The sequence below is a fragment of the Labrus bergylta genome, chromosome 4 (genome assembly GCF_963930695.1).
Source record: "Labrus bergylta chromosome 4, fLabBer1.1, whole genome shotgun sequence".
Taxonomy (NCBI): domain Eukaryota; kingdom Metazoa; phylum Chordata; class Actinopteri; order Labriformes; family Labridae; genus Labrus; species Labrus bergylta.
The window spans coordinates 27,526,228-27,539,941 of NC_089198.1; the positions used below are offsets into that span (position 1 = coordinate 27,526,228).

General features: G+C 41.5%; 1 protein-coding gene across 5 annotated transcripts in view; it reads left to right on the forward strand.

Moving 5' to 3' along the window:
* The window catches only part of LOC109975626 (microtubule cross-linking factor 1), a 67,660-nt gene extending 55,174 nt beyond the window's left edge, over positions 1 to 12,486 (forward strand). For 2 of the 5 annotated variants that reach the window (XM_065954273.1, XM_029276005.2), the window contains exons 12-15: positions 283 to 633; positions 1,047 to 1,123; positions 1,560 to 3,114; positions 11,184 to 12,486. In XM_065954273.1, coding sequence (XP_065810345.1) covers positions 283 to 633; positions 1,047 to 1,123; positions 1,560 to 3,114; positions 11,184 to 11,387 — 2,187 coding nt within the window. In that variant the 3' untranslated portion in view covers positions 11,388 to 12,486. Of the gene's footprint in view, positions 1 to 282; positions 634 to 1,046; positions 1,124 to 1,559; positions 3,115 to 3,321; positions 3,347 to 5,505; positions 5,564 to 11,183 lie in introns of all 5 variants that reach the window. The other 3 variants (XR_010666364.1, XM_065954274.1, XM_065954275.1) reach the window with 3 other exon arrangements.
* Positions 12,487 to 13,714: the final 1,228 nt, after the last annotated feature.

Consider the following 13,714-nt stretch of genomic DNA (forward strand, 5'->3'; position numbering starts at 1 on the left):
CCTTGGAGTTATCTAAAAAAAGATAAATATGAACAATCCTAGACTATTATTTAGATGAATTTATCAAGCACACAGAATTATTCTTACAGTATATTCCTCATTTGTGCAGTCAAAGGAATAATCATGAAAAAAAAAATTCAAATTCTGATGCATTCCTTCTCCAACTTTGATTTAAATATTTACTGAGTTGTAATTGTAGCTTCCCGTTGTTGTACACCGGCCCACCAGTCTTTAATGTCATCAGATGAATCACTTTATACTTGTGTGTGTGATTCTTTCCAGATGCAGAGAGAGCTGAGTACGAGACGAGGAGAGGGCATCGACATTAAAGAAGGTCACAGAGGAGTGTTTTCGCCTCAGGACAGTCCTTGTAACGCCCCAAGATCACCACGCTCCCCACGCTCCCCACGCTCCCCTCGCTCCCCATGTACGTCTACACCTATCTCTGTCCCGCCCGTGCGCTCCCACTCCGACTCTGAGGCCATGCTGGAGGAGCAGGGCGCCGCCATGAGGCTTAAAGGACCAACAGAGAACCTGTTCCTGGATGCTCTGTCTCTGGACCCCCTCAGCGGCCTGGAGGTCCCGCCTCCATCCAGACTGGAGAGTGAGAAGAGGTTCCCCTGCATGAACGAGGTAAAGTACATCAGTCAAGGTTTTATTTTAAACTCCTTTTTTAATTGGTTATAAAACAAACTAAAATGAATAGTGATGCCTCTTCATCACCTACCAAAGCAAACAAGATCATCATCGACTATCTCTTTATTGTTCTTTGAAAAGCCTGAAACTGCTACAGGGAAGGTTAGGTGTCAGACAGGCTTAAGAAAAAAAAAAACTTTATCACATCAAAAATTAAATGAGACTCAAGATGAGCATTTGACTGTCATAAGAAACCATAGTTGTATTTATAGGGCATAAAAGCCAAACTAGAACTGAAAGGATTGTTTCATAGATTGCGTCATTGTCTGGAGATCATTGCACTCACCAATCCTCATCCTTCACAGATTTTTATACCAGACGACCTTACTGTTGCACCTGTTGTGTTTCAGGCTCTGAATGAGATCGTGGAGAGTGAAGGTGAACCTGAGTATCCAGAGGAAGAGATGGGCGGTGGAAGTCTGCTCAGGTAACCTTATGAAAAGCTTTGAGTCGCAATCAGATCAATGAGTGTTTGACATTCTTTGAAAGCTGATGCATTTTAATGGATTTCAACAGCAAACACACTAAACAGCTTCTCTGAAAAGCTGACGATAATTTCCGCCTCCTTTGCTGCTGATACATTCACAACAATCTTTGTGGAGATCATCTGTTGAATCTATTTACGGTTACTTAAAGTGACAGTGACTTCGCCCTGGTGATTTTTCAGTAAAAGTGTCTCTCCAGCTGGCTCTACTGTTAACTAATCCAAAAAAAATTTAAACACTGAAAGGCATGGCGTTGTTTTCTAAAAAGATACACACAGCAGCAAAATAAAATGAAATTCCTGTGTTGTTGTGATGTTTGTTGTGATGCATGGTTTCCCCGCTGATAATGAACTCTGTGTGTTTGTGCGTGTTTTCCAGAGCCAAGTCAGTGTGCTCAATGAGCGACTTCCAGCGGTTAATGGACAGCTCTCCGTTCCTCCCTGACAAGACTCGCCTCGGTGATCAGGGCCAAGATGACATCACCCCTCCTCTTTCCCCAGATGACCTCAAGTACATTGAGGAGTTCAACAATAAGGGCTGGGACTTCCCATCATCCACCACCGGCCAAGGTCCTCTCCGAGAGGCATGGCCTGACAGACCCCCTGAGGCCAGGGGAGCCGAGCCCGTTCTTGATCCATTCCAGCCAGCCTCCTGGTTCCTTACCACCAGCGCCACCCTAACCACCAGCACCCTGAGCAGCCCCGAGCACTGCCACAAGTCCCCACTGAGGGGCAACGGGGCAGGGGCGGCAGGGATGGGACTGGAGCACTGTGGGGTGCACATGATCCACAGCCCCACCAGGCCTGGAGCAGCCGAGTGCCCTACTGGCCAAGACCCGGACTTCCTGTACACCAAAGGGACCAAAGCCAGGGGAGGAGGAGAGGCTGGGGTGGGATCCAGTGGGCCGGATGAGGTCTTCAGCAGTGGGAGGTGGCCTTGTGGGCTCCTGGAGGGTGGGGGGTTGAGGACTTCTCCTAACCAGTCTCCTATCTACACCTCCTCCCTGGAGCTACAGCTCTCCAGGAACCTGAGCGACGACATGAAGGAGGTGGCAATCTCTGTGAGAAACGCCATTCGATCTCCGCCAGGGCCCATTGTCAGGGACTCCTCCTGCCAGACCAACGGATTCACCACAAGAGGCACTCAGACCACCCAAACCATCAGTGTTGGTCTACAAACAGACTTGCTGAGGAACCTGACCAGCAGCCCCCACCGCTGCCTCACCCCTAAAGGCGGCAACACACCTGTATCCTCCCCGTCACGCAGCACGAGGAAGGTTCAGTACTCTCCCGTCATCCAGAGTAAGTTTGAGCGACCCTGCTGCTCGCCAAAGTATGGCTCGCCCAAACTTCAGCGCAAACTTTCCAATTCAAACAAGGGGGATTTACCAAACACAAGCCGTGCGCCAACCCCCACCACCCCACAGAAGGGCAACAGCGAGTCGGCATGGGCTCGCTCCACCACCACTCGCGACAGCCCCGTCCACACCACCATCAACGACGGTCTCTCCAGCCTCTTCAACATCATCGACCACAACCCCGTCGCCTATGAATCCATGCAGAAGTTCAACAAGTCCCCCAGTCGCTCTCGCCCTCCATCCACTGAGCCCGGCGCCGCACAAGGGGCTCTCGCCACAGACCCCAGGAACGCCCAGGAGTGCCTACGGACTGCTCGGGGGCGCTCCCCCAGCCCTGTGCAGCTTATAGTGGAGACACAGGGGGACAAAAACCAGGAGGTGGTGAGCATACGGCAGGACCTGTCTGCCCCGCCAGGCTACACACTGGCTGAAAACGCAGCCCGCATCCTTAATAAGAAGCTACAGGAACAGAACTTTAGAGAGGAGAGGAGGCTGCAGGCTGGAGCACAGGGCGGCCAAAGCAGAGACAGCAGCAAGCAGGCAGACTCAGACAGAGGACAGTCTGGATGTATAGAGGTAAATATACAGGCGCAATGGATCCATCGCTTCATCTTTCATTTGATCTGGGGCCCATGTTTTATGACACATTAATATTTCTGACTTTGCCTTGGATTTTCCTTCGTAATGCTTGAAGACAAACATTAAGGCATGTATGGTTAATTAGAGAGAAAGCTAATCAACTACATAATAATATCACTAAAAATGTTAATTTTTTTTTCTCAGATCGAAAGCACTGACTGATGCAATGGTAATGTCAAATATTCAACCCTTTTCAATAATACTGGGCTTTCCTTCTTTGCTGTGTAGACACTCTGTAAGGTTTCTTCTTCTTCTTCTGTACTCTCTTCTTGACTGTATCAACTTTCTTAAAGCGCAGCCTTTTTTTCTGTGCTTGAACTTTCACTGAGGCCCGACCAAAACCAGATTCATGTGTCTGATAACTGAAGAGAAATTCATATTTTCTCATTATACCTAAGTGGGATTGTAGCAAAAAAGTAACGTATTGAATCTCTGAACTCTCCAATTAATCCCCACCCCAATTTTATTCATGTTAAACACAAACCAAGAAAAGCATTAATTTCACTTGATAAAATGTGCGCTCTGACAGGTTGGTCGGGCCCTTTTTCACCACCCATTCAGTGGACCTGAGGGAAAAATAAATCACAGATACATATTACATACTGGCATGCCTCTCATTTGTCTCTCCAGATGGATTAAAAGTTCAGATAAGTGGGGTTATGCTGTGATAAAGCAGTGTATTAAAACTATGTACCACAGAGATGATGCAGATTTAAAACCATTATAGATACAGTAAGAAACATTATCCCACATATGGTGATTAATATGTCCACTAACATCAAGCTTTTTCACCAGCTGCTGTTCACTGATCTGCAGAACAGACAGATTAAAGTCTCGTTTGTGTTTTGATGGAAGTCTGTGTTTCCTGCAGCCATTCACTAAATGGTGCCGTGACCTATGTGGATGTCCGTAGCAGCTTGAATAGAATAAACTAATGGATCGTGACAGCACTGAAGCACGCAATGTGTCTGTATATGTGTCTATTTAATGTAGACCTGGATATGGATCATGTCATGCTGCTTTTTGGTAGTCGCTTCAAGTAGAGTTGTGTGTAAAATAACATTGTTGGTAAAGACCTCTATCAAACTATTTTTAAATTACCACCAAAATGAATGGAAAGTATGGGGATTCGTTTAGGAAAAAAATATTGTAAAGGAATTAATTGTACTTTTAATGTGGGATAGATACAGGCCATTAAACTGTCAATTTATAGTATAGAGATAATAATAGTAATGGACAGTTTTTGCTTTTGTTGAATAATAATCAAACATACTAGTTGCCTGGCACAGCTGCTTAATGTACATTTCTAAAGAACTCCTTGTTTTTTTTATTATTATTATTTCCAAGGGCTGTTATAGATGGCAGGAGACCAAAATACCTCTGATCACACTTGGATAAACTCACAAACATACCAGCAAAATGTTTGCTGTATTGAAGGAAGCTAGCTTGTTCCAACATCAACTTCCTATTGAGTCTTTTTCAATAAAATACTCAGGAGGTTTGGTACACATTTAGTTGCTAACTCTTAACATTTATGTCTAATATAAACCACCATCGAGTTTAACAATTTCAGTGTAACAGCTTTAAAACATTTCTATCTGTGGCAGCCATCTTGGTATTTTATGAAACATGCCTTTATACGTATCAGTCATTATATTTAAGCTGTACCATTTTTTTAGATAAATTATTGTGGATGGCCCAGCGGAGAGCAGGTTGTCTGGAGATCTGTCCGAACAGTAGAGGGATCAGACTCATCTGACAAAACAAATAAAACACACTTGATAAATGATATCAGATGTAAAAAATGTTGAATCCAATTTTTTTTGTTTCATTTATTGACAAATCATCAGTAATACAGTCAATGAAACACCTTGAACAGTGCCTGTGAGGTTCTTATATAACTTATTGAGGCAGTAATGTCATTGGAGATGTTGTTGGAAAATCCCTGCATACAAAACTTTATGGCCTTAGGGAGTATTTTGTGTCTAATCTCCTACCCCAAGTTTGAAATATTTTTGGCAGGTAGTTTTGAATGTTTGGCTGGTGTGTACGTATATACAATAAGATCCAGTCTCCCATTGTGTTTTTTCCCTGTGAGTCTAAACTGAATGGGTGTGTGTTAACTGCTGTCTGTGTTGTCTGTAGACTGAAATCAGCCTCCTTATTTCTCCTGGTCAACCTTTCTGCCTTGATATGCTAGACTTATCTTCTTTGCCTGATTTTACCAATTAACATTACCCGCTCTATTTTCCCTCTTCCTCCCTCCTTTTCTCCTCCCCTCTGGGCTTTATCTCCCCCTCTTCCTCACTGTCCACTGCTCTGATCCAGAACCACACTGTCATACTAACAACTCCTTGGGGACTCTAACTCTGCTTGTCTCCGTGATGTAAGTTCCTCTTCCTCTATGACCTTTGTCGAGGGGTTCACCAGCCACACGGACCTCTCACCTCACGCCCCGCAGACCTCTCCCCCCTCCTCACCCTCTCCATTAATGCATGCTTCACAGGGCAACAGAGTGACAGTGTGTGAAGCCATCGGAGTGGTGTCAAAAGTTGTGCGACGGCCATCCACCTTTTTCTTCGTGTTAATGTACGCATGCTATGATTTATTTGGTATAGATCATCTGTTTTTTTAAAGGACCATAATGGTGATTTTGCATGTGTTAGCCCATTGACCATAACTCACAACTACTATTTCCGATACCATACCATGTAGCCTAGTTTTAGATTAAGAGATTTAATCCAAAAAACATTTCCTGAACAATTTGAAAATCAACCTCATTAAACATAAAACAGATACAGCGGGAAAGGCAACCAATTACGATTCATACGTTGTGTCTACAGGAGGTCGAGAATATTGGAAACTTTAACTCCTTCACATTTCACCACTCACACACAAAATGTGGCATAAAACATAGCTAACTTCAACATTAGCTAGCATGCTTTAGCTGAGTTGACTACCATTTATCAAAGGCTGCTGACATTAGCCAATGCTACTATAGATTGCTAGTGAACACGATTTTTTACCCTAAAATTGTTATTTTACTTCTTGTCGATGCATGGTTTATGCTATCCAGGTGAGTGACTTTTAGTGCAACACAATCATTTGAAGCGTAGAGGAAGAAAAAAAGAACATGGCTAACTTTGACATTAGCTAGCATGCGTTACCTGATTCGACTACTAGCTAATGAAGGCTGCTGACATATGGCTTATCATACTAACAAACCTGGAGCTGAACAACATTTGGAACACTAATATGCTTTTTATTTATCACCATTCATGTTAGCTTTCCTTCAAGGCTGCTATTTGGCTACAGAAGGGCAGCCCAGCCATAGCTAACATCTGTTGATAATGTAAAATATTCTCTCAGAAATAATAAATATATTCTGTTCAACATGTTGTAATGTTAGGCAAGCCCAGTAACTAACAGTCACACAATTTGCAAAAGAATATTTGGGGAAAATGAAATAACGCTAACATTGGCTCTGGAAATGGTGAAATTCTATCTTTGGATTACTGGCTTGCTTCAATCATGTTGCCTAAACCTCAGAGACACTATTATACTGTGTCTACTTAATCAAAAACACACAGGTAATGTTGACCAGCTAGTGCTACCTGAGCTGGTGTATACACAGAGGTGGGCACAGTTGCTCAAAAATGTAACTTTGTTAACCATTGAGCCAGTTGTGACCTAAACTTTGATAGCAGTTAATCATTAAATCTACAAATAATAGGAACTTTATTGATATATCACTACTTTCTTCACTGTATCAATGCTCTAGAAGTACTTTAGGGTAGGTCAAGCAACATTTCACAATAAAGCCCCGGGGCAGAGACGGGCATTTTGGCTTGTTATTTAGGCTCTCTAAGTACAGGAGGCGGTTTGCTCTTGCTCAGATTGTCCGCGATTCATCAATTAAGAGCAGAGTTTGGACACAAACTAAAACCAAGTTTACCAGAAGGTTTTGACAATGTTTTTTCTTATTAATTATGGTTACATAGGACAGTATTATTAGTTCCTAAGCTGGACTGCTAATGTTTGTCATCTACAGACAGTTTCAGATTCCAAGCTGAAATACAAACATTAGGGCAACCTCAAGACTAGAATTTACAAAACTGAGAAACACCACTAGGACAATAACTGAACATTTTTTTGTGGACTAATGAAGAAAGGGAAAGCAATTCTGACGTGTCAGGCAGTTAATGTTGACTGTCATAACAACAGTTTTGCAGTATATGATTTGCCATTGATGGGGAAAATCCTACAAAATCACCAGCATGGTCCTTCAAAGAAAAGTCACAAAATCATTTCATATAAAATGTTACACCAGTAGGTGAACAAGTACACGTGACACAAGAGGAGAGAGAAGACTATTTCTGTTGTTTAACACGTTTCCTAGCACAGGTTGTTTGTTGTCTTTTGGGACCCTCTGCGGCTTCATATGGTTTATTCTATGACTACGTTTCCACCAGAGTGTCACCCTGTGCAGCAGGATTGACTGTGATGTTTTCTTGTGATGTTTCACATCTTTTCACCCTTCTGTCCACACAGTGTTTTCTTTCCTCTTCACTCTTTCAGCTCCCCCCAGCCATTCTCCCACACTAACAAATCCTCCAAAGACTAACTGAAGAAGAAAGCTGCTAACTCTCATCACGTTCTATTTTCTGTCACCTGTCAGGTTGTGTTTGATGTTTGGAGGATATTAACCTGATCAGAGGTCCATTATGCATGCTTAAAGGAGAAATCCACCATCACCGTATCTCAACCTGTTATGCCATGTTATGAGGAGCCTCTCAGTGCATGACTGAACCTGTAATAAAGTTACATATTGTCCCACGCTCCTTTAACTTCCATTATACACAAAATCCTTTTGAAAGACAAATTATGCAGAAGACATCTCAACACTTCTGTGATTTGGTTTATTGAATAGCTGGAGCAAGAGGTGTTATCAGAAAAATCTTGCAAACGATCGACTATAGTGCTTTTTAAAGGTTTGAGATTTGAGGGTCTGCAGCTAGAAAATCATCATTCTCTTCATCATCTGAAGTGTTTGGCAATAGTAACTGTTTATTTGCAATGCACAAAGATACTAGAAAAGTTGGTTGCATTAGATCGATCACTACATTTAGATGATGGAAAACAGTCAGCAGTAATATATCTGACAGCTTACATGCTTATTGGGCTTCTAGCAGATGTGTGTGATGTGTAGAAAACAATGAAGATGCACACACCCTTTGATCTATTTCTTTCCTTATTGCTGACACAAAGTGATTAGTTTAGAGGGACATTCTTGCTCTTTTGGACCAAAACTGAACCAAAAGTTTTAGTTTTGACCCACCAAACTTTAAATATAGCACTGATTTTTCATTTTATTTAAATGGCTCTTTATTGTTTTTCAGGGATTATACTCCTTGTTCAACAGCAACATAGCCCTACATTTTTAAATTCTTGTCTCAGACCAAAAAACTTTGACGTAACAAGCTATGATGAAAGCACTTTTTGTGTGAAATCTGTAATAATTTCCATTGTAGCTACATCATCCTCCATTTTTGACAAAAAAATGATACAAAAACATCTTTACCAAAAATGTCAAAGAGCTTTAAGGTGGATTTCTTCTTTAAGATTTTTCTGATGTAAATATCTTCAGGTTGCTGTTTTCAATAACGACGTCTGCATAATGACTTTCTTATCACATTAATGGTGCATGATCTTTGCTCTTGTTTGATTTGATGTATTAGTTTCACAGAGGAAATCTTGTGTTTATCCACAAGCTGCTCTGCATTTCCTGTGTGTACCCAATCCATCAGTTGCATTCATTAACAAATAATTTATTGATGGAGACTCCTTTTTATGGGATTTGTTTTTCCTGTCAGTTCTTTAAAACCCTCTGCTGGTTTTCGACACGTCACTCTAACTTATTTTTTTCTTTAATGTCATCGTCTCACGCCACCGACCACAGCCTCACCACCGTGCACTTGAAGCAGAACAAGTTTGTCACTTTGTGGGCTTAATGTCCCGCCATCCTTCAGATGAAATCTTACACCTCGAGACGAGCTATTTATAAATCAGGCTGGTGGTGTGATGTCCTCCCGGTGTGATCATTCACCCAATCACGCTCTGACATCATACTTGGGAGAGGGGGGGGGCGCGCTATTATTCTCTCATCTTGTTGCCCTCTTTTGCTTACTTATGCTATCTCATCCAAAGGGTAACAGATGTAGAAAAGTCAGCGTACATTACACACCTGCAGAAATATACAAATACTATAAACTTCTGTGTTAGCATTATTCTGTGTCTGCGAGGTTTTGCCGAGATGCATTATATAAAAATAGACGTTGAGGCACCACATCCATGTTAAGGAGGGCAGTTTTGTCCTTCAGCTGACTCCAGCAGTCTCCTCTAAAGCTGCTGTGTTTCATCACGTACCTGTAAGAAAGAAAGTGTTGGTTCAGCTGTATGATAATTATTATGTAGCTTATATTAACTGTACGAACTGACAATTTTAACTTACACATGCTAAAAGCAAATGAACCCAATATCAAGTAAGTATGCAAGAATAGAAATCCAGTTACATTGCATAACCAGGCAAAATTTATAAAACGTTTTCAGTGAAATACTTAAGAGCACCTAAATTGGCCAAGAGTACTATTTTCAGAAAATGTTGCGTTAGCTTAATTTCCTTAACTGTAGTTAACTAAAAATGTTGTGTGTTATTACAAGAGGACCAGACTAGTAAGTGGCCTCGTATGTTTATCAAAATCCTGGAGTGACAAAGCAATGTAACAATTGAATTATGTTTGAAACAGGTGTGCAATAGTAAACTGCTCACCTGACCACACGGTCACCTCTAGTCTAGTTGGCCTGAGAAGTAAAAGTGCTGCTGTGTCTCTGTGATGCTGTGGAAATCATTATTTCATTTCAATTCTGTCTTTTTTGTTTTTAGATTTATTCATCATCAATCATCTCGTGATTTGAGTTCTAATCATTTTCCTCTCTAAAACACCATTATTGCAGGAATGTCTGAGAATTCAGTATGGGTTTGAAGCGCTAATAGTAAAAGATGTAAAAGTAAATTTGATACAATGGTTAAACTACTGTAAAAAATTAAGCTCTTTGAGATGACTTAATATATCTTGCTGTACAGTCAGTAAATCAGTAAGTGTTCAAACAATGGTGATATATTTGACCCAAATGCCTAATAACAACCCAAAAAGCAGTAATCAACTTGGTGCAAACAGTCCCTTATTTGACCTAAGAAATTTAAGGTGCACATGTTTATTTGGAACTGGAGCTTTTGGTGATATGACTCGATCCACTGCAGGACTAGTTTGAACAGAAATACTTTAGAATCTAATACTCAAAGGTTGACATTAAAAAAAATACAAGTTGCTCATGAATTAGCATTCTCTCGACATTTCTCCTTTTTTGACACCTTTGTTATTCTTTCATTTTTAATTATTAATATTTATACATCTGCCCCCTGCTTCCTCTTCTTTCGTTCTTTAATTTGTGTTTCTCAGTTTACAGTATTTCCACTTTCTGTTTCTTAGTGTTGAGGAAATTACTAAGAACTTGACTCAGATGGCTTACGTTGATGAAAGTTTAGACATACAAGAATACTCCGGAGCAGAGATGGAGTAGCAAGCACACGTCTGATGTTGTGTCCCTGCTATGCCAATTCTCCCAAACTCTTTGACAGGCTTTGAGTATATAGAAAATACATTATTGACGTCAGAGTCACACTGAGCTAAACTAATCTGTGTATTACAATTTGGAACAGACACTAAGTCTACCAAACATGCAGCTATAAAGGGGAAGACCCTTGACACACTAAGCTGTTTCTAGTCAGAGGTGAACTCTGTCAGGTCTGACTGACATCAGAGAACAGTGAAAAAACATAATGATGTTTGTACACTTAAATCTTAATACAGAAATTCCACCACATTTATCAGCAGCTACACCCTGCTGCTCTCACCTCCTCTCTGACTGCTTCTTGTCATCGGCAGGACCTGCCTCGCTCTCCAGTGGCCCCGCCCCTGGACTCCTGCTTCCTGAGACCGGCCCGCCCGGCTAACCAGCGACCCCCCTCGCGGTGGGCAAACTGCTCTCCCTCCTCCTCCCCCAGTTGGAGCGAGGGCACGAAGAGGAGGTTCACCTTCCCGCCATCGGGGCATCGCAAGACCATCCTGGAGGGTGAGGAGCCAGCGTGAGTCCTGTCCTCTACCTCCTCTCACTCTGCTCCACCTCAGCCTGAAGACCCAGTACCTCAGAAACCCCCGCCCAACAACTCCAGAGACTCCTAAAGGGTGGAGCCAGAAGCGGGGGTTTTATGATCAATCCAGTAGCACCAGCTGACCATGGAGGAACCAGAAGAACCTGGAATGTACTGTAATAACATTCAACAAAGTCATAATACCTACATTTCCATAAAAGGTGCCTGCACACACTTGAGTTCATAATCACCCCACATGTGTGTACATATGTATTTATTACATATATGTATATTTTAGTTGCAATTCTGAATATTTTTTCAGCTGAACACTGAAGGTCAGCTGTTGGATTTGTAGGAAGTTTACACCTTTTGTTTACACATTTATTTTCTACATAAAATATTTTCTGTTGTCCTGCATCAATACATTTTAAAAGTTTTTTGTTTTTTTGCAATAAGAGCATACCTTTATTTTTTTGTTGCCAGCATTCGAAGCTTGACTTTTCTGTTTAGTCACAAAAAACAAGCAAACACACAAAAAAACAACTTCTGCTTTTATGGGTCTGAAGCAGAGACACATGATGTCATTTCTGATGCTAATGTACTTCATTTATTTTACGTTGGGATGAATGTTTGACTCCGTAAACATGTAGAAGAAGGGTGACAACAACATGGAGGATAACCTTATGCATATTTGGAAGGCAGTTGTACAAATATCAGTGACATATTTGCATGCCTTTTGAACACTAGCACTTTAGTGCATGTACATACAAGCTCTAGTCTTTTGTGATCACTCAGCTCCGCTGTGGGGGGCACGGGGGGCGGGCGGTGTTGTGAAAGGAACTCTTGAGATGTTGTTTTTTTGTCACATGATTTGCATCGACTTAAGAAGAATTTTTAAGTAAATTATTGTACCTACTGGGCTGTCTTTGTACAGTTGTTACTATTGGATATGAATTACTTTTTTTTCTTTTAACAGGAAAAAAGGGATTGTGGGAAGATCTGAATGTTTTCAATGAAGTCTATGTCAGAAAAGTCTAAAGATATATAGTCTTATGTAAATAGTAAATGGTAATAAACATGAATGTGTATTTACAAGACTTCCCCCACCTGTGTGATTTTATTGTACCCACTGGGCATAATTTTTTATAAATATCTATCTCTTAGTGATAAAGGTTAGGTTCAGCTCATGATAGATTACATGCTCTTTCATTAGACCTGAGTTTGTGCTCTTGGCAGAGGCGGATGCTGGAGTGTGTGTGTGTGTGCGTGCGTGTGGATTACATTTGTAGAGACGACAGGATTACAGTGGGTCAGGGGGGACAGACACACACACACACACGCACACACACACACACACACACACACAGATAGATAGAGAATGTGAATAAGAAGATTGTGCCTCCCAGAAGTGAAATCCTCTTGCATCACGGTCATACATGTTCCACCTTACTCATGTTACTCAGCTTGTCACGCAAGATACAGATAGTCATATAAACCCAGACGGGGAAGCTTAAAAGGTCATTGACGGGACCTTTGTATTGTCTATGTACAGTAAAATCAGTTTATGTGATATTGTTAAAGCCACTGCACCTTTTACATCAGGCATTTTGACAGTAGTGCCCAAATCTGCTCATATCAGCTTAATGTTACTCATCACTTTTTTTCATAACAAACCCTCATGGTTCAACCTATCAATAAATCAATCAATGAAGTTATTTCACAACACATAACATATCTAGGTCTGGAATGTAATCTTTGTTGTTTTTATTAACATAGACTCAACTCAATCCATCATGAGCACGCATTTTGCAACAGTGGCAGAACCAGGCTCATTGTTGGACAGCCATCTGCCACAACCTGCCTGACAGAGAGGGAGAAAGAGAGAGAGTCAGACAGACTGACTGATAATATTTACAGTATATTCATAGGGAGTCAAGCAGGTCCACAGCAGAAGACAGTCCTCAACATTGTTCCACAGGAGCCTGCAAGAGACAGTGCAGGGAAGATATACAGTCAGTAACATGCAGACAATAATGGGACATACAGTATATGAGAGAGGACGAGACAAGAGCTCTGTGTATCAAGTCCTCCAACAGTCTGAGCCTATAGCAGCATAACTGGGAGCTGATCTAAGCTAACCCTGAGCCTCAGCTTCATCAAGTCAGTTTTTAGCCTTTCACTTCAATCTTAGTAGTAGAAAAGATGTCTACCTCCCACAGTAGCAGTCCTGATAACTTGAAACTCTGCCTCCCATAATACTCTTGGAGACTTAAAACAACCACGCTTGAAAACTTGCACGAGTGTATCCTGTATATTCCCTCTGAT